This window comes from Semicossyphus pulcher, unplaced genomic scaffold, assembly GCF_022749685.1.
Source record: "Semicossyphus pulcher isolate SPU_LCO1_2020_fin unplaced genomic scaffold, fSemPul1.0.p SCAF_22, whole genome shotgun sequence".
In the NCBI taxonomy this organism is placed as follows: domain Eukaryota; kingdom Metazoa; phylum Chordata; class Actinopteri; order Labriformes; family Labridae; genus Semicossyphus; species Semicossyphus pulcher.
The window spans coordinates 12,589,770-12,609,639 of record NW_027211696.1 but is presented as its reverse complement, the minus strand read 5'-3'; the positions used below and the strand labels follow the sequence as shown (position 1 = coordinate 12,609,639).

The following is a 19,870-nucleotide window of genomic DNA, read 5'->3' as shown; positions in this document are numbered from 1 at the left end:
GCTGCACTACATCACATGCATGATCTACATGCCTCTTCCTTGATATCACAAACTTCATGGGTCTAAAGTCGACACAAAACTTTTGCGCTTCGGGGCTCCGGTGCTCAAAAGGTTTAAGGGGGGGTAGGTGTCAGACGAAGCGATTAACTGCACGCTGCCTTTGTTTACATTTCCAGGAAATTTAAAGTGAGAGTTACAAATGACTGTTAAAGAAAGCAGGATGAGATTTTTTGTTAAAAACCACTACTTAAGCATGTACAGGACAAAATCAGCAAAGAGATAAGAGGTACGGCTTTGTCCACAGGGGGCGCCAAACTCAACACAAACTGAAGCTTTAACAGCTATTTGGCAAAATGTTTTACAGGAGCACAATCCTTTATTTTTTCCACAACCCTAAAGTCTACCTTCTCTACTTATCTGTCACGGAAGCAAAAATCTGAGATTCAAGAGCAAAATATTTAAAAAATGTCTAAAGTAAAAACATCATCGTAAAAATGTTTCGTTTGAGCTACTTGAAAGTTGTATTAAATTTTGTTCCTCTAATCCAGCCTGAATCCACCCCTCTGCTTGGATCCGGGTAATCCTGACTTTTTAAATTAAAGTTATCCCGATCCTACTCAAAAGTTTCAAACTGGAGGTTTTATTTCGAAAAGCTTGATCTTACCTGATTACGTAATCAGTTCAATTCTTTTGAACAACCCCAGATTTGATCCTAACCGACAGCTTTAATCCGATCAGACCTTTGAACAACCGGGCCCTGGTGTAGTCATATTTTAATCCTGACACACTTGCAGATATTTTAACATGGTACTAAAATGATGAGATTGTGTACTGAACATGCAGCATGTAGTGATAATATCGAGTCAGCATAGAAGATATTAACTACCACTTCTACCCAGCAGGTGGAGCCCTTGTATCACTTAAAGCTACTGATGTTGCAGCAGATGCACAGTGCACTTTGATGCTACTGATACAATTAAAGGAGAAGCAAGTTTAACTCTTCTGCTTTTATCTAATTTACATCACATATACAATTTATAGTGCAGTTTTCCTCACAGTAACTGCACCGCATACTGTAGTAATACTGAGTAAATACAAAATGACAGATTACATTGTATAGAATAATAAATAGTTTGTCTTTACACTTATATTTGGCTACAATCATTCTTCATTACATTGTTTTGCAGGAATATAATTGCACTTTAAATTCATTGCAGGTGATTTTCACCCTTTTTTTATGTATTCGATGGTCACATCTGTAAACACAGGTACAATTCTGTCCCTTAATTAAAAAAGAAAAGTCCACTTTTCAAAAGCTAATGTAAAAACAGCCCTGTTTTCAGCTTTGCTACCATGCATTTTATGGATAATCAAATGAGTTAATGCTGCATATAACTGTTACAAGGCCCTCTTTGGAGGTGTGTGTGGATATGTGTGTGACCTGTACTCAATTACATCTATCAGTCTAATGCCAAGCTTGGTCAGCCTCAAAAAGATGCAAAGTAACAAGCAAAGAGGAGAAACCACTGCTCTGACCTCAAGAAATCCTTCATTCTAACTGAAATTCCTGTGACCCCTACTTGGATATCTTCCTCCTTTCATTCACTCTCTTCTGTCACTCTCTAGGACAGCCTGAGCAGCCCCTCCTGCCACCACAGAGACTTCTCCATGAGCCGCGTCAGCCTCCGCCTGCCTGGAGCCCTGCTGGCTCTGGTTGGGGTTGTTCTGGCTGCTCCACGACTTGCTCCTGCTGCGGCTCGGCTCCAGAGACTGCCTGTTCCCGCTGCCGTTCCCAGAAGCCTTCCCCTTGTAGCAAACGCCGCACACCAGACCCAGGAAGGCCCGTCTCATCTCACGACTGGCCAGGGTGTAAATGACTGGGTTCATGGCCGAGTTAAGCACGGCCACTGCGATGAACCAGTCCGCCTTGTAGAGGATGGGGCAGCGCTGCTTACACGCCACATCCACCAGTAGCAGGATGAAGATGGGCGTCCAGCAGGCGATGAAGACCCCGACTACGATGATGACAGTGCGCAGCAGGGACATGGCATGCTCAGAGTTTCTGTTCTTGCTCACCTTTCTGCTGCTGGACTTTACCAGGATGTAGATGCGAGCGTACAGAATTGACATGGCTAAGAGCAGAAGCATGAAAACTATGATACAGAAACCTACATATTTCTTGGTGTAGAGAGGAAGGACTGTGGAGCAATCAGGGAGGTTGTCCAGGCAGTTCCAGCCCAGAATCGGTAAAGCTCCAAGAGAGATGGCAATCACCCAGCAGGCCCCTATGAGCAGAAACACTCTGTAGTTCTTGTTGGCATCATAAGGTCTCATTTTAATCATAGTCAGGTGTCTCTCTATTGCAATAGCCAGAAGGCTGAAAACGGAAGCACCAAGTGCCACGAACATGCTCCCCTCTCTGATGAACCACAGAAAAGGTGAGAGCTGCAGGGTCTTCTCTCCAGACAAGAGCAGGTTGACCAGGTAGGCGACTCCGGCCAGCATGTCGCACAAAGCCAGGTTGCCGATGAAGAAGTACATGCGGTTGTGGAAGCGGTGGTTTCTCCATATGGCGACCAGCACGGTGAGGTTCTCCAGGACGATGAAGCTGCATATGATGAGGAACACGATGGTTTTGGTGTCCACAGTGCCGGAGCTGGTTCCAATGCTGGGCCGGTGGTCCAGCTTGCCTGTGTAGTTGTAGTGGAGGTATATCTGAGCGTTGATCATGGCTGCTGACACTGGATGTCAGAAGTGAGCAAGGAGTCCAGTGTCAGCAGATCCAACGTGTTCAACTGCAGCAGAAGATGTGAGTGTTAAAATAGAAAGCAGCTGATTCATAGTTCAATATTTGGTTATTATAATGTAAAACAGCAATCAGTGGTTTTGTCTGATGCATTTTAACTGCATAACCACATTTTCCTTATTCCCTTGGAAACATTAGGACACAAGGCATAGCAAATACAGCCAGAACACGTTAAAAAATATAGTAGGCTAAACATACAGTCTGCACATTCAAAAACACCATGTTTGTTTGTTTACATAGGAATCCTGGACCGTTGCCCAAACTGTCAGGAGCTCACTTTGACATGTAAATTACTGGCTTTTTAGATATGAAATTAGCTTAACTTTGAATCTCAATCACACACGTAAGACATAGCTAATCGATCACGCTTCAAAGAGAATTAAGACCTAATTAATCTATTCGAGCCAATTTCAGCAGTCTAGTTTTCCCGAATGAGAGCAGTTAGTGTGACTTACCGCGGGGTGCTCGCAGACAGCCTTTAGTTGAAAGTTGAACTCACACTGCCAGACACACATTTCATTGCTGAGTAGTCGATTTTCCGCATTTCCTTCATTTGAACTTTTATTCCTTCGTCTTCGCTCGATAGGAAAGAGCTGCTCCTCATCTTTCACTGATGTCTCAGAACTCCGGAGCTGTCGACGGTTGGCTGGAAGTCACTCCCCCCTCTCCCCCCCCCTCCAACCCGGGCAGGGAGAACAGAGAGGCTGGGACTGCCGAAGGGTCAGTTCAATTCATAAACCTTATCAAAGCCAGGAGGTATGTGGAGACTCATAATGTGTTTAATAAGCAGTTATATTGCCCCAGACATGTTTAAAAAGACCCTCAGGAAAATGTTTCAGTGTAGATTCGTGTTGTACAAGATAATAAAAACAATTCAGCAGGACATTTTGGTATGTTTTCTGGGAAGAACAGACAATTAAGTTAGTCAGTATTTCTTAACTTGTAAGGCATTTAGCTTACTTCATCATACAGGCTTTAATAGCTAGCTAGCTTGCGTGAATGTTTAAATAGCTAGCTTGTTTAAATTGCTAGCTTTACTTGAAGGAGCAATTGGCCCCTGAAAAAAGTCACTGTAAGTGATAGAAACAATATTTGAAAATGGCGCCATAGCTGCGGAGAAAGTTGTGCAAACAGTTCGTGGTTTCGCACATTCTACATTCCTACAACACCCAGCGTGCATTGCATCCCTCCCAAAGGATCGGGAATATACATCTTTAATTACAGCTAGCTGTCTCAAATTATTTTGGCTAGCTTAAACTAATTAAGTCATTTAAGCTAGCTAGCTGTCTTGAACTATTCCAGCTGTGAATTGCAAGATAAAGAGATTATTTTACAGATTGATAAAAATAGATATGAAAAAGAGTAGGGTATTACTATTAATCTAAATGGAAACAATGTACAAGGTTCATGTTAATTTCATAGAGATAAAGTGCAACAAAAGTCACTTTTCTGCAGATTTCTGCACACATAATACTGCTTACATGACAAAAGCCTTAAGCCTGAAGTAACTTATTTTCTCTACTGTGTTTCTACTTGCTAATGACACAAAGTAGAATAGGGAAAGGAGTCTTTAGGAGTTGGAGTTGAGATGACTGCAGCCCATCCTTTGTTCTGGTCCGTCTGTCGTGACCTCATATCCAGGAAGGATGGGCAGGGCTGGCAGCAGGCAGTAGGACTCAGAGAGTCTGGGAGGTAGAAAGACAGATGATGACTCTTTGAAATAGATGTGGCGATGTGGAGTCCACACTGTAGAGATTTTAAGACTTTTCTGGCTAAAAGTAAACAGAAAACAACATACATGTGACTGAAACAATAAACTTTATCTTCAAACACAGTCCTGAATTTGCACCAAGAATAACTGAGTCATGAACATTGTGCCCTAAATTTGTACACTTTGTGAATGTGACTCAAAAGCTAAGAATCTTACTGCTTTGCTTTATACGGTGCCACACATGAAGCTGTTTGCAATTTTCCCCAAACCAGGCACATTATATATCACAGACCAAGTCATTAAATAGCAGATCTCTTCCAGTGTCTGTGGTTATTAACCCAGAGGAATGTTTTGTGTGGTTGAATAAACAGCCTTGGTCTGGCATTGCTCCATTAGCATTGTTACAGTCACAATTCTCAGTCATTTCCTGCAGGTCGCACTGTGCCAGCAGCAATGGGAAAATCTCAGGGAAAAAGCCAAATAGTTAGTCTGGACCCGCAGCAAATCTGGGATCAATCACAGAGCGGGACTATGCCCAGGCAGCTGGATTAACAGAGCGGGAACATGGTTGGAAAAACCTTGGGTTTTTCAGCAAAACTGCAGTGATGTGGGGCTCACATCTGCATTTACATAAACTTTGAGCCAAATATGAAACCATCAGCAAGTAAGAACCCATAATATACGGTTAGAGTTAGTCTATGTGTATTCATAGACTACCGAAGAAGAGCACGGGTGGAGGGTTTTCTCTTTTGTTGGACCACCCTCTCTAAACTGTAAGCCACCACTGAGCTCGGTTTTCCTTTTCATTTTTGTCAGCAGGACAGTAATTAAAGTTCTCTATCGCTGCCATTTTCCAGCACCAGGAGCTGTACGTCTCCCTTAAATCATCAATACGCCATATGTGTGATTTCCTGCCATTATAGTGCTATATTATTTAAGTATAAACCTACAAGCTGCAACCCCTCATTTGAAAGTAATCTACAATACAACCGTCATTCCCTCAGAGTAGCCGACCTCACAGCTGGTAAAACCATTCCTCGGGGGAAAGTTTCCATTGCTTAACTACCGCTTGCCTTGGACCCTGTACTGTATACAGTTCATGTGTGACACTGTTAGTGGTTGGAAGAAGTTTTTACGTCCTTTATTTAAGTAAAAGTAGCAATACCACGCTGCAGATGTACTGCTTTACAAGTAAAAATGTTTCTCACTAAAAGAAAGTATTATCAGCAAAATGTACTTAAGAACCAAACCTAATCTTATAAAGCCGTATGTCCACTCTTATTAATACTTATATATAAACATATAGTCAGAAGTTTAATATTGCAGACTGTCACGGTGGAGCTATAACTAGTAATTCTTTATATGGATTTTATTATGTGTAATAAACATCATATTTCTACATTAAAGGTGCTTTTCGACAGCAGGAACTTTCCCCAGGAACTAGGAACCTTTTGAGGAACTCTGTGCGTTTCGCTTGCAGGAACCAGGATTTATTTCCGGGGTAATTGATTTACCCCCTGAAAAGTCCCTGCTCGGGAGGTAGCACTTTCCAAAGGTCCAGGAACTTTCAGGGCGGGGCCTGCAGCGCTGATCGTTTCTGATTGGTCGAGTACTCGCAGCGTTTTATTTCACCGTGCTTTGAGATGGAGTCAGAGAAGAAAGCCTGAATCTACTCCATGCTAACAGGCTAACTGTTAGTGTTTATTGGTGTCATCTTTGTTGTATGGCCTTCATCTTCTTTTTACCGCCACCTACTGGACTGGCGGTGTAGTGCAGTTACTTTTTATGCTTCTTCATACGTCACTGACCTGATTTGCATAATCTTCCCGGGACTTTAGGCCGACAACAACGGGCCACAGGAACTATTTAGTTCCTTGAAGAGAAGTTCCTGGAACTAAAAGTTCCTGGTACTTTTGGTCGAAAAGCACCTTTAGATCTATTTATTTTGCATGTAAAAACTTGCTCTGCTAAATAAATAAACATTAACAATTTACAGTAACAGTAACAGATTAGATAGTACAACAGATATGAAAAGTTATATGATACATTATTTATTGAAAAAGTTTACAGCTTGCCAGGATCCGCTTACTGTTAGATATAAAGCATTTAACTAACATCTCTTGACTCAGGGCATCAACATATCAGGATATTCATTATTAATCATAATGCAATATAAAAGCGGTGCACGCTCACAAATGTCTACACATATAAAGTATCCTAAGAACATCCATAATTGATTATAATGCAGTTTATGTGACTGGTAACATGATAGCCTCTCGTTCAAAGCAGGGAACTAATGGTTAAGTGAGAAAGGCCGGATAGAATAAAGATAAGGGCCCTGTACTTTATAAGCACATTACAAAATCTATTTGGCCGGCACCACGGTAGCCATTACTTTGCTGGGGTTTGCCTTGTTCAATCTCTCAACCCTTCATTAGAGAGCAGGAGCTGGGGTCAGAGCCGTGGGCAGCGGGCACGTCCGTGTGCAATTACATGACAGCCCTGCCTTTAATTTCACCCTCGCCATTTTGAGGCAAAAACACACCCCGTGAGTCTTGGCGGACAGTCCCCTCCTGCCCTGTGGCTTTGCGGCCGCAGTATTTCTAGGCACGGCGGTCTGTTGCATGCAACATAACAGAACAAGGCCATGGAGACGTTTCTGAGGCGTAATTTCAGCCGTGGCACAGTTTAGTCTAGGATCTGCCAGCTCGAGAAGGCCACACAAACAGAAATAGGCCTTTAGTTCTGTCACTTTCTTTCGCTGCAGGGATATTTAGTGCTCTTACCTTTGCTTCTTTTAACATTAAGTGCTTTTGATTTCCCATTTCATTTGCCTCCAGCTGAGAGATTAATCGGATGGTTTTATTTAGACCCTGCCAATAGACTTCAATAATACTACACTGGCTCCTCGACAGGCTATAAAGTATCAGTCTGGCTGACATTACCATACGAGCACAAATGTAATGGACTGAAATCACTTAACACTGAACATGGAAAAACCTCTGAATCCACAGTTTTTCCTCGAGCAGACTCGTTTTGAGGGCTTCCGTGATAATTGTAAGGTTCCCAGCCAAGGTTACTGCCTGCTCCGCTGAAAGTGAGGGCACATCATATTTTCCTCACCTCCTCACACATGCATATGGCAAGAAAAAATATGGTTTAATAGAGCACCACCCAGAAATTTAACACTGAAACCCAATGTGAGGAGCTTTTAACAAGTCTAGACCAGCAAAAGCAAATCAGACCATCACAAAAGAATTGGCTTTATCTATTTAATCTTAATGCATGTCATCAACACAGATTCTGATGAGGTACAGACCAAAATAGCCTCAGTTTTCTCCTGCAAAGTTTCACAGTTAGTCATATGTTATTTAGTTCAAAGGAAGTATGAGTAGGCTACATTTTTCTTGATCAAATTCTTCTCATGTACTTACAGGACAGGATCAGCTAATAAAGAGAGAAATGCCTGAATAAAGGAACAGCGATTGCACACAAGCAACAACACGAGTCAACCGTGGTCAGAAACCAGTGTGTAAAATGTCTGGTATATTTAAGAAATACATTACAAGTAGTGGCTCTGTGAGGTCCATGTAGGTCACCGGGTACATTATTATAATAGACCTGCTATGCATGCTGCAAACAGCTGTGTTTAAAAAATAAAAATACTATCACTCTCTTCCAAAACAAATGCTCGCACTGTCAGGTGTACCTTTTTTGTCTACAAGACTAATTTATGGCCATTGTCACATGCATGTGTTGGCAGTTAAGCCAATAAGTTTTTGATGAATAGAGAAAGAAAAAGAGACAAAGCAGTATTCTTATTAAAGTCGAACTGAAATGAAAAATGTCATTTTAATCCTTTTAGATCACATCCCCGGTAATATTGTGCATCTATTGGACAATATAGGCAAAAAATAATACAGAGAATTCATTTCTTCGTATTCTTATATCAAAATCTGATCATTTTTTCCTCCGGTAAAACTAAATTTCCCAATCAATCTGCAGCATTTAGCCGCAGAGCACCAAGAACTCTCAGTCAGTTAGCTAGCTACTGCGCTGTGGAGAACGTCTGTCTACGCCCACTTCTCAACGATCAAATCAAATCCCTCTATATAATACGCCTGCACATCCTGTTTCACTCGGAAATACGTCACGATACGGAAGCTAGATACTCTGGAAATGCCGTTTCAGCTCGACTTTAATGTAATCCATTTATTTGTAGTTATAAAGGTCGATGTAAAAGGTGTCAACATTATTTGGTAAAAAACAAACAAGAAAGAGACACGCCTCACATTCAAATTACAGAAAGAGATCTCAAAATGCACAGTTATACCTAGATTAAGAGGAATCCAATCCAGTGTAGAATGTCAAATGTAGAAAGCATATTTAATTCTAAATATATACTATAAAAATGAGACAAAGATTATACAAACCTTGCAACCAAAACGTTTTTAATTATTGCCTCGTAACAGATCTATAACACATTAACATTAACTTATGAATCATTACCAAAGCAGTCCTGATAACAAACCATTTAAAAAGCATGCTTTATAAGAAAGAATATCCCCTTCTATCAAGGTGAAATTATTCGAAGCAGTGCGTAATATTGTAAAGGTTGCTCATGGTTTTTATTGTAACACTAGCCCATTATACACTGCCAGTTCAAGGCGGGTTTATTACGCCTCTGTTACACTCCGCCTTCTATTTAAAGCGCACAGAGGCATAATGGTGGGGCAAAGTCATTCCGCCTCTGAGCCGGCATCGGAGGTCGCAGCAGAGGCGAAACGGCGTCTGTGTAAACAGCAGAGCCGGCAGGGCACAACAGCGCCATGTGAGTGTATTTAAAGCATGCGCTGTTTGTTTCCACCTCACGCACGTTTGCTTCCACAACACTGTTCTGCTTGGTCCAGTGTGAAATGGCAAAGGCTGCATGATTACGGCGCTGAGGAGGAACCGCAGTGTGAAAAGGGCTACTGCCTTTATTTTATGTTGTAGTGTCTGAAAAGATCAAAGCCTGGGCCAGATGAGAGGCCTCGACCCCCTCGGCTGCCACTAATGAAAAATGCTTTTTAAAAACTGTTGAAGTCTTCAAAGTAAAAACAGCAGACTGGCAGGATCTGATGCAATCAAGAGTTTTTTGAAGTATTGACCAGCAGACTGACACTGTAATGTAGATTCCCATCTTAAATACTGAACAGCGCTCCTCTTGTTTTCATGCTAATTCAACTCATCATTACATCCTTTTAATCTTACCTATAGATGACTCATTTATAACTGTGTCAGGTTCGGACTGGATCTTCTGGAGTTTTCTACAATTAGATACGAAACAAGTACACGTAGCAACCAAGCTGTATGGAAATACCTCTTCTATCAGTGTCTTTCAGGACTGCAGTTGGCAAGCAAATGTATATGGAAATCACCTGCAACTGACACAGTTATCTCTGAGTGCAGGACAGAACAGCTTTTTAAAAAACATCAAGAGTAGTCATTAAAGGCCTTGCAAAGTGTATGACCTCAAAAGCAGCTCAGGTTACATCATTTTTCACACATCAGATGAATATAGTTTATTAAAAATTCCTTCAACAATGTGAAGACCTTTTTTTGGCCCTGATAAGTTGTCCGTTAAACTACAACGTCTTAACTGCATTAGTTAGCGAGCCGTTTCCTCTCCTTTGCTTGAGTGCAATTGAACTGGCCTTCCAGGCGGTTAATGTGAGTGTACAGCAATAGCCGTTCATCACAAGGTCGGGCAATGCTTTTCTCTCTCGGGCCCATTAGGTCTTTAGTACTCAGAGCTTGTTGCATTGATGTACAGCAGTCATTGGTCATTGCCTGACTTAACTGCTGAATGAATGGCTGTTGCATTGTCGTCAGAACTCTGTGGAGCGCGTAGAAAAGTCTCAAGACTCATGCTGGGATAAAAAATGACTCCCACACAGGAACACTTACTTTTTATGCATTATGTTTTCGGGTTGTCCGTGCGTCCGCCCCATTCTTGTGAACATGATTTCTCAGTATCACCTTGAGGGAATTTCTTAAAATTTGGCACAATTGTCCACTTGGACTCAAGGATGAACTGATTCGATTTTGGTGGTCAAAGGTCAAAGGTCAAGGTCACTGTGACCTCTCAAAACACGTTTCTGGTTATAACTTCAGAATTCCTACACTAATTATGATAAAAGTTGGCACAAACGTCCTCTTGGAATCAAGAAATTTTGTGATTAGATTATGGTGCTCAAAGGTCAAAGGTCAAGGTCACTGTAACCTCACACGTTTCTAATTATAACTCAAGAATTCCTACGCTAATTATTGGCAGAGGCATTCAACCACAAGGCGGTAATTCTAGTTTGGAAACGTTTGTGGCCAGAGGCCATGGTTACAGTGATAATCAAATGTCTGTTAAGCCACTACCTATTTGTTTATAGAAAAAAAAACGCAGTTCTCCAGCACTGAAAGGGTTGTGGAACAGCTTTAAAGTTTAGCCAATCTCAGCAGTGTGAAATCACACTCTCTTTGTGAGTTCTTACTTCTGTGTGTATGAGCGTGCATGCTGCTGTGTGTGTGAGAGAGAGATATACTTCTTTTGGATAAACAATCTGAGGCAGCATCGCCTATGCTAATGTCTTAGCCTGCTCATCCTCATTGCATTTACATTCTCCGTCCTCGTGCTACTGATGCAACAGACAGCAGAACTCAACCAGCAGAAACCAGAGCTCAACCTCCCTGACACATAAAGTGTTACCTCCCCGCCCTTTGTCTAAGCCTGAACAGGTACACTGCAGGGCCCTGTGGAATCGGCTTTAGTTTGATTTTTTCACAAATTCTACATTTTTGTTTCATATTTTTAAAACATTTTTGTTTAGGATTTAAACATATTTTCTCCACTTTTTATTATAGTAATAATTTGGAAGATTTTCATGTAAATAAATGTCTGTTAAGTCACTATCTATCGCCGAATGAGGTAACACAATGGGGATTGAGCCTATGGCCCACTGATGAAAGCCTTTGCATTTGCTGTATTACAGACTGGGTGTCTGGTGCGACTTTCACGGAAAAAATCAAAAGGGGCGCCCAGTTAGTGACACGTTTCCCATCACCCAGCAGTGGTTGGTCTGCCAGAGAGGGTAGGCGGAGCTAAGCGGCTGCTTTTCCAGTTTCTGTAAATGTTGCGAGTAAATGGAAATCTACTGTAATGGAACAGGACTAGGTCAAAAGCTAGTATCTGGCTGACCCCATCAGGTGAGTGTGCGCTTTTGTGGGCAATGTCTGACTAGGACTGTCCTTATGAGGCCGATGACAACATGTTTGAAAGCAGGTGGGCGCTGCGGACGTAGGTGAGGACAGCGGACGAGCAGCGGAGGAGCAGCCCCGCCTACTCCCCAAACAAAGTATTCAGAGCCGTATAGACACGGAGTCGCGTCAGCGGAGGTCCAATATGCTTCACGATCCACCATTGCGATGTCGCAACTCTCTCTCTCCACGGCTGTGAAAGTACCGTCACTCACTCACTCGGTTACTCAGTCAGTCAGTCACACAAAGACCCATGCGTAGGGCTGACCCCGGCGGTCAGCCAAAAATACAATATACTCAATGTGTGACTGAACGTCTGAACTTTTCACTTGATCTTATCATAGTGCAAGTACTCTAAAGAAGAAGTCTGTCTGTACCAAAAAGGTACTGCAACTGTTTTTCTCAGCGACCAGACGGATGGGCAAAAAACATTTGAACTCATGAAACGGGATATGAAACTGTAAGCTTTGCTTTCTTTATCAGTCTCTTTCAGATTCCTTGTAATTTCGTCTGGCACTGATCCCTTTGCAAAGGCCCTATTAAAGAAACATACATAGACAAATTATCGATGTCAACTCTTCATTTTCAGATTTCCACCACACGACTATGGCTGAACAAACAAAGAAAAACTCGATGACGACAGATACACATGCAACACTTTCTGGATATCTGGTAAGTGAGCTTCCGCAATTACCATTTATCATCAAAGGTTCTTCCAAAGAGAACGAAACTGAGATCTTCGAGATCGCTGTTTTAATGTCAGATCCTGTTGTTGCATTAAGTTGCACCTTCACCTTCACTCTGACTCCTCTGCAGTCTTTGCTGGTGGTTTTTCACCCACCAAAAAGCAAATTTCATCAGTGGAATATGATCAAAATGTAGGATGAACTTTATAAGATATATATATATATATATATAGATATACTTTATTTATAACAGCAGTTTTCAGAACTTTCTGACGCCACCATAAAACCATCCCAAGAGTTCGATCTCATTTTGAAGGTGAGCTCAGAGCAGGCACCCACGTAAACTGTGTACTTAGCCTTAAAATGCATCACAAATCAATGTTCCTGTCGTCACTGCCGTTCATTTTTCATTCATTTCTCAGTGCTATAACCATAAGATCCTATTTAAAACCAGTTATGTCTAAAATATGCCAACGAAAGCCTCGGTTAGCGTGCTCAGATTGCTTTTTAAAAGTCAGACAACATTAGTTCTCTATAATAAGATTATCTAAAGTAGATGTTCTGTGGGATCAATGTCTTGTATCTCCATTTACATCGACTTGACTCCAAAGCGTGGTAGCAGCAATGTAGGTGTTGCTGCAAAATGTTATGCAATATTTTTGCCCTGTTTTTTCCACGCGATGTAATATATATTGAATGTGAGAGAAAACATATTAACCGTCTGATTCAGACAGACTCCTCTTAAGAATCTTTTTTATCTGTTTGCTTCCTGTTGGCGAGATCAATAAAACTGCTCTCGAGCCAGTAAGGAGATTACTAAGATGCATAGTAAGTGTTCAGGAAACCATTAAAGCTTTCTTATTAAATGTAGCTGAACATTAGGCTGTACTCCAAACCCCTGCTGTGTAACCAGGTAATGGATTAATGCCAGTATCTCACATATCAACAGACTTTAGAGCAGTTAGATTTGCCTCTACAAAAACCCCATATAAAGACAACAAGTAAGAAAATCTACAATGATGTCAACAAGCAGCATCTCAGACCACGGTACACTCTCTGACGTGTCTGTCTTCAGCTCCCTTTGAGTGGTTTGTGAGTGTGTTGTTTCCAGGAAGAGGTGGACCATGAGAAGGGTCAAAATCCAGTTTTAGTCATGCCATAAAATTAGGCCTGAGAAAGAACAATACCTCATGCAGAATCATCACTTATTGTGGCTCCATCACCTCATTGTTAAGAATAAATACGATAAGAGCAGACTCAGTCCCCATGCTGACATTTAAACAAATGTCTAAGTATTGTATCTTTAGTCCTGAGGGATCTGTCAGGATTTAGACGTTCACGTTTAATGGGGATTTGACCTTACAGGTGAAATGCTCTCAATAGTAAAACTGTGCAGCTGTTCCAGCTGTGCATCCCTTTTCCCCAAACTGTATACATATTTCATTAGACGCTTACGACTGGTGCCTTCCTGACCCTGGCCATCTCCACGCACACACACGCACACACACTTAAGTTCAGTCTGCGACTGACGGCTGTGGAAGGATTGTCTCGGAAACGGAGCGATTGTCTGGTGCCGACGAGCTAAAGGCTGAGAGTGCAGCTGACAAAGTGTCTGCAGCTGAGAAAGATTCAGTTCCTGCTGTGAGGTTTTCATAAGGTGTTAATGGAGGGAAATGTCACACACAGACGTGCAGTGTAAAAGGTGTATATATATAATCAAAGATTTTGCGATGGTGTCAAACACCCACAAAAGACAGGAAGTTTAACAACTTCTCCTTTGGTAATAACTTGATCGGCTCTCTGCTGCAAGGGCAAGGGCGTAGTGTTCATTGCAACATTGATGGGGACAACATCTTTTTTAATTTGTTTGATTTTTCTAGCAAGATTTAAAATAGGATTATTCATGTCATTATATCTCCTAATAGTCTGGGAGTAGTTTAGTTGAGGACAGAACTATTTCTCTGCTTCACCTGCGCTCTCCCTGCCTTATGAAGGAATTATGAATTCACAAATTATTATTGTTTCATTACTGCTTGAAAAGAAGAAATTACTTTAGTATATGAACAACAAACTCTGTGTCTATATCTCCACCTCAGCAACTGGTATTTGCAGCAGCAAATCGGTTTTATCCTTTATTTTATCCATCAATTATAACTTTTTATACCGCACGCTTTGATGATGAGGTGTTTTCATTTCAAAAGTCCCGCTGTAACCAAAGACATTCGGGCAGCGATATTAATTAATGTTGGTGTGTATAATATTTAAACGAACTGCACTCATTCTGGGAGAGCGAGAGGGAGAGAGAGATTGCGTGCGTATGGACACCTGGTCGCACCACAGAAAGTGGTCATTTGTGCATGAGACATGTTCCGCTGTATACATTTCAGTTTAGTGTGAAGTTAATGAACTGATCTGTAGACTGGAGTCAGAGTCTCAAATGCACGACTCCTCCGCAGGTTGAAAGTGCAACAGTTACGCGTATCATATGGTGGGGACAATTCGGTAATTTCTGTATACTGGTAGGGTAGGTAGGTATAAAAAGATGGACGACATGACAGCTCCCGAAAAGTGAAGCCAAAACATTTGGAGCGCCCCCTGCTGACTGGCTGCAGTATAGGTCATAAAGCCCGCCTCCTCCATGTTAACAGATGGGACATGAGTCAAACTATAAAATCTAAATACACGTCAGATACATTTTCCTCAAACATTGTTTCTGTCATTATAGTTAGTTGTTATCATGCTGAGTGCTGCCAAGTGTTCATTTTTCTGACAGGTTTATTTTTAATTAGTTATTTGATGCTGTAAAAAGGATGATTGACAGCTCTGTTGACAAATCCAGCTCCTGCAGCCGATCTGTTCCGGATTAGCAGAGTAGAGGAGGAACGGCGAGAGGAGACGTAACTAAAACAATCACTACAGTCATTGAAGTTTACATATCTGTGAACTTTAACCTCAGACCAACACAAGAAGCTGTTCAGCTGTTAAGTGTGCCGGCGTGCGGGATCTTTGCTGTTTTTTCGGTAAGTTAAGTGTGTGTTTTAGTTAGTGGAAGTGGATACGGAGGCTCCACCTGCCGATCTCTACTGCGCAGTCACTGCCTCCAAATGACGTCACCATCGCAAGATGGCAGCGCCTACCACAGGGAATATTTTGGCATCACTTTCGTGCAATGAGAGCAGATGGAGATGCGTCCTCCATCTATATATACAGTCATTGGTAGGGATGTGTCCCTACCACCCAATTCTACGCCCTTATACAAGATGGTATTTCATGTTCCAGACAACTGCATGTAGTCACTTCCTTATGTTTTACTTTATTCATTGCAGGGTTTTTCTGCACTGTGTCTGCACGATAAAACATTACTACATACTCTACAAGTCAAACCTATGAGTAGCCATTGATTCCTAGTCATTTTGAGTAATACCTTTGATGGCACGCAACTACAGACAAAAGAGGAAACCTTTAACATTGCATGTTGGTTTTAGCTCTGTGTCCGTCTCTAGCTCGCACATTACTCTTCCTCTTTTCAAGAACTCAAAAAAATAATAAGAAAAAGGTTTTTTAAAAGGTCTTTATCATCACTGTCTGTTGAAACAAGAGGCTTAAAATATATATTTTTTAAATTTATCGCAAAAATTGCAGCGATGTGTTCATCGCGCACGATCACATCGTGATGAGGTGTACAATATAACACTTTTTAAAATCTTCTTTAAGCCCTGGAGCTGCTGACATGTTGTCAGTGAACTACTTTGTTGTGTGTCATACACATTGTTCTCTTTATTTGAGAACAAACTGTTGCTCTTTCAAGGCCCTTTGTTTGGAAGGTGTTTCCTCGCTGGCCCCTCAGAAACCCCACAGAGAACATCAGGCTGCAATACCTCCAACAATCCCTGCGGTCGGACTCGTCGCTGCATTATGGAGCTGCATTGTCACACAGCTTCCTCAGAGGATGTCCCATTAGAAATGCTTTGTGTGCAAGCACCACACACACACATACACACACAGCCATATACAGGGAAGGCGGCTGTGTGCATCAATGCATGCCTTAGAGGATGATCAGGGTGGTGTCTGAGTAGTAACAGAGAGAGGAACCCAGAGAGGACCGCAGGTTAATAGGCCAGGAAGTCACACCTCAGGAGGGCTGGGGTTCAGGAAGTCATGCACACACACACACACACACGCACATTTTACACTTTGTCTTGTCGATGCAATTTACAGAAAGCCACTGCAAGCATGCTTGTGGTCAGATGAAACACTTTTAGCAACAGCAACGTGGCAGTTCACACGAGAAAAAGGTGATTGGGGCCAAAGGAGACTTTACTTGCCCCTGGTTATAAAATCTTAATATTATTCTGGACTTTCATAATAACTATAAACATTCAGATCTAGCACCGTGGAAGAGAGGAGGAGAATAGTTGCCTTTTCCAGACATTTTGGATTGTTAGAGCAGGAGAAGCATGTTGTTGGCTGCTTGCCAAAGAGAACACCAGTGCAAAAATCACCTTCTAAAACAATCTAAAAATAATGGTAAAAGCTTCCTTTCAAGTGCTCGTGGATGCATTACTGCATTTTATAATGGTGGAATAAGTATCCAGACCTGACTTTGTGCTTTCACCTCATCTAAAGGTTAAGAGGAGCTCCTGAACAGAATTAAATACCATATTTCTTCTGTCTAAATCCGACTGAAAAATATGCGATAGCGAAAATAGTTTGGTAGTGAGAATGGGAGTGCATGTAAACACCCACAGCACTGTTTATACAGAGTGCACACTGGCATTTACGCTTCCTGGAATATCATTTTTTTTCTCTGATTTTGCAGAAACACAATCTGAGTGTCTTCATGTGTGCCGGGGGCAGCGACTAACCTGGACTTCTGGAGGAGAGAGTTAACAACAAAGGTCGGCATTTACTTGAGACTTGACTCATTATTATACACATAAATTAAACACCTTAATGCCTGGCCCACGCTAAAAGATTTTTCAAATCTTAGCAGATATTGAAAATGTGAGAGAGCCCACACGTGACGATATATGATCATAGATTTAACAGTTTTGCTCCTGTAGTGTGCGGAGAGCAGCGATTACACCACACACTAACAGAATCCATTATCATTTCACGAGTCCGACTCTCAAAAGTGGAAATGTCGCAAAACTCTCGCGATCAAACGAGACTTTAGAGTAAACAAACATGGCGGACGACAGGAAGGAAGAATTGGCGATGATGACAAAGTGGTGGAGACGGCGTGAACATGTTTCTCAATGCTCCCTGTTCGCTTTTGTCGCTAGGCTGCAGTTGTTGTGCTTCCTGTTTCAGTCAGCATGCTTCGCCATTGGCTAATGTTTCGTTCCACATTCCACAGACTGTGTGCTCGGATGTCCTCGGGGTTCCCCGCACACGACAGGATCGCAAATATCGTACGTGTTTCATACTTACGATTTGAACTCGGTGCAGCCACGACGGCCTTCCGAGCAGATCGGGGGAAGTACAATCACTCTTAACATACCTCACACCACAGGAACATCTGGAGAGATCATCTTTAGAAACATCAAAAAAATCGAGACTTTGCTCACGATTGTCGGGGGGAGTTTTATGTGAACATGCAGGTTTAAATGTCCTGGATCACACTGATCAGCTGCAATGCTTCTGCCTGGATTTAAATGAAAACAAAGAAAATGTCACACATAGCCATAGCCAGGACACCCCCTGCTGCAAACAGCTTCTGCATGCACAGGGGCTTTTACAGTAACACGAGAGAGTTGAGTCAACCTTTCCTAAAAATATGTTTTGAGCATCACCTTCCCACTAGTGGACTTTCCAACTCAGTTTCATGTAATCGATTACTTCCTGTGACATTTCAAGAGTCGCTGCTCCGTCCGTTATTGTCGGTGCAGAGTTTATCACAACAACCGTTCGTCACATCAATAAAACTCTGAGGAAAGAAATAAGTGAAACCATCAGGAAGCAGCTGCTGCAGGCCGTCTCAGCCCCACATAAAAGGTTGTGGTTGGGGCTGTGTGTGTCCTATAAAAAACTTCTACCACAGTCACTTTTACTTTATGTCTTCTTTTTCTTCTTCTGCTCCTTTTATGCCCAAAAAGTGTTAAAAGGAAAAGATAGAAACACATTTTCCCCCGCGAAGCATACATTGTGAGACAGACTTTAGAGGCTGTCTATGAATGAGAGGTTATGTACCTTTAAATGACCTGCACGATCACTACAGTAATTCACTGAAGGTCTGAAGTTAGTTTTGACTTAACATGCTGTAAGAGTCAAACTTAAATCTTTAGCGCCCTCTAGAGGCACAAAGCCATATCAGGATGATGGAGACCTCTCAAACGACCAATGAGAGTTTGTTTCTTTAATGAGCCACCAGGTGGAAAGTCAGGAAGAGTGGTGAAAAGTCAGGAACAGTAGTTTCTAATGTGCTAATAGTATATTCAGACATGTATCTGGGCCACTTCAGCATCAACCTAAAACTCTAATTGCGTTTTTAAATGTAACAAAGTACATTTTAATAACAAATCAGCTCGGGTATTCTGTTAATATATCATCATATGAACAGGCTCAGGCACAGTACCAGTTACTTTCCACTAGAGGTCAGCACAAAGAAACAGATGCACTGTACCGTCTGAAGCACAGCCAATAAAATAAAATAAAAATCTCTCTTTAACTTGATTTGTGTAAATATTTAATTTAGAAGACAAAAACTGTGACTGTGCATTACCTGACTATAAAAATGTTATTAATCCAAATAATAATATTTCAGCCACAAGCTCAATGATGAGTGTGAGCAGCGTGATCATCAGTGTTATTGATCCATTAATCCACTTCTTAAAACCTTCAATATTATGACTGTGGTGTTCTATGAGCAGGGGTGGACAGTAACAAAGTAAATGTACTTGAGTGCTGTACTTAAGTACACTTTTTAAGTATCTGTACTTTACTTGAGTATTATTTTTTGGGGAAACTTTTACTCCACTTCATTTGAAAGACAAATATTGTACTTCGGACTCCACTACATTTTTATCAATGTTCTCGTTACTCGCTCTGAAATCAGCTGATCAATTTTCTTTTTTGTCTTCGTGTAGTTCTGCGTGTGGTTTGTCTAAATGGTGTTGCTGTACCTGTACCTCGCGCGTCTCCATGGCTGAACGTAGAGCAAACGCAGCGCAAACTGTCACTCAGATCAGGCAGCTCATTTAGTGCTGCTAATGATGGCTACGGCCGAGAAGCGTGACGATTCAAGAGGCCTTGAATCGTTGAAGGATCTCCTGACGGGAAGGCATCTGCATCAAAGCCACTCTGGCTGGGATGTCTTTGTCCTCAGGTACCCAGAATGCTATGATGTTATCACCCGGAGACCAAGAGAAGTCCTTG

The 19,870-nt window shown here is 41.8% G+C and overlaps 1 protein-coding gene across 1 annotated transcript; it reads right to left on the bottom strand.

Moving 5' to 3' along the window:
* Window positions 1–940: 940 nt before the first annotated feature.
* Window positions 941–3,379, bottom strand: LOC138602189 (sphingosine 1-phosphate receptor 3). Its single transcript, XM_069673612.1, has 2 exons — window positions 3,262–3,379; window positions 941–2,795 (listed from the first exon to the last, which is right to left on the bottom strand). Exon 2 carries the CDS (start codon window positions 2,728–2,730, stop codon window positions 1,603–1,605), a length of 1,128 nt encoding a protein of 375 aa, XP_069529713.1. The 5' UTR covers window positions 2,731–2,795; window positions 3,262–3,379; the 3' UTR covers window positions 941–1,602.
* Window positions 3,380–19,870: the final 16,491 nt, after the last annotated feature.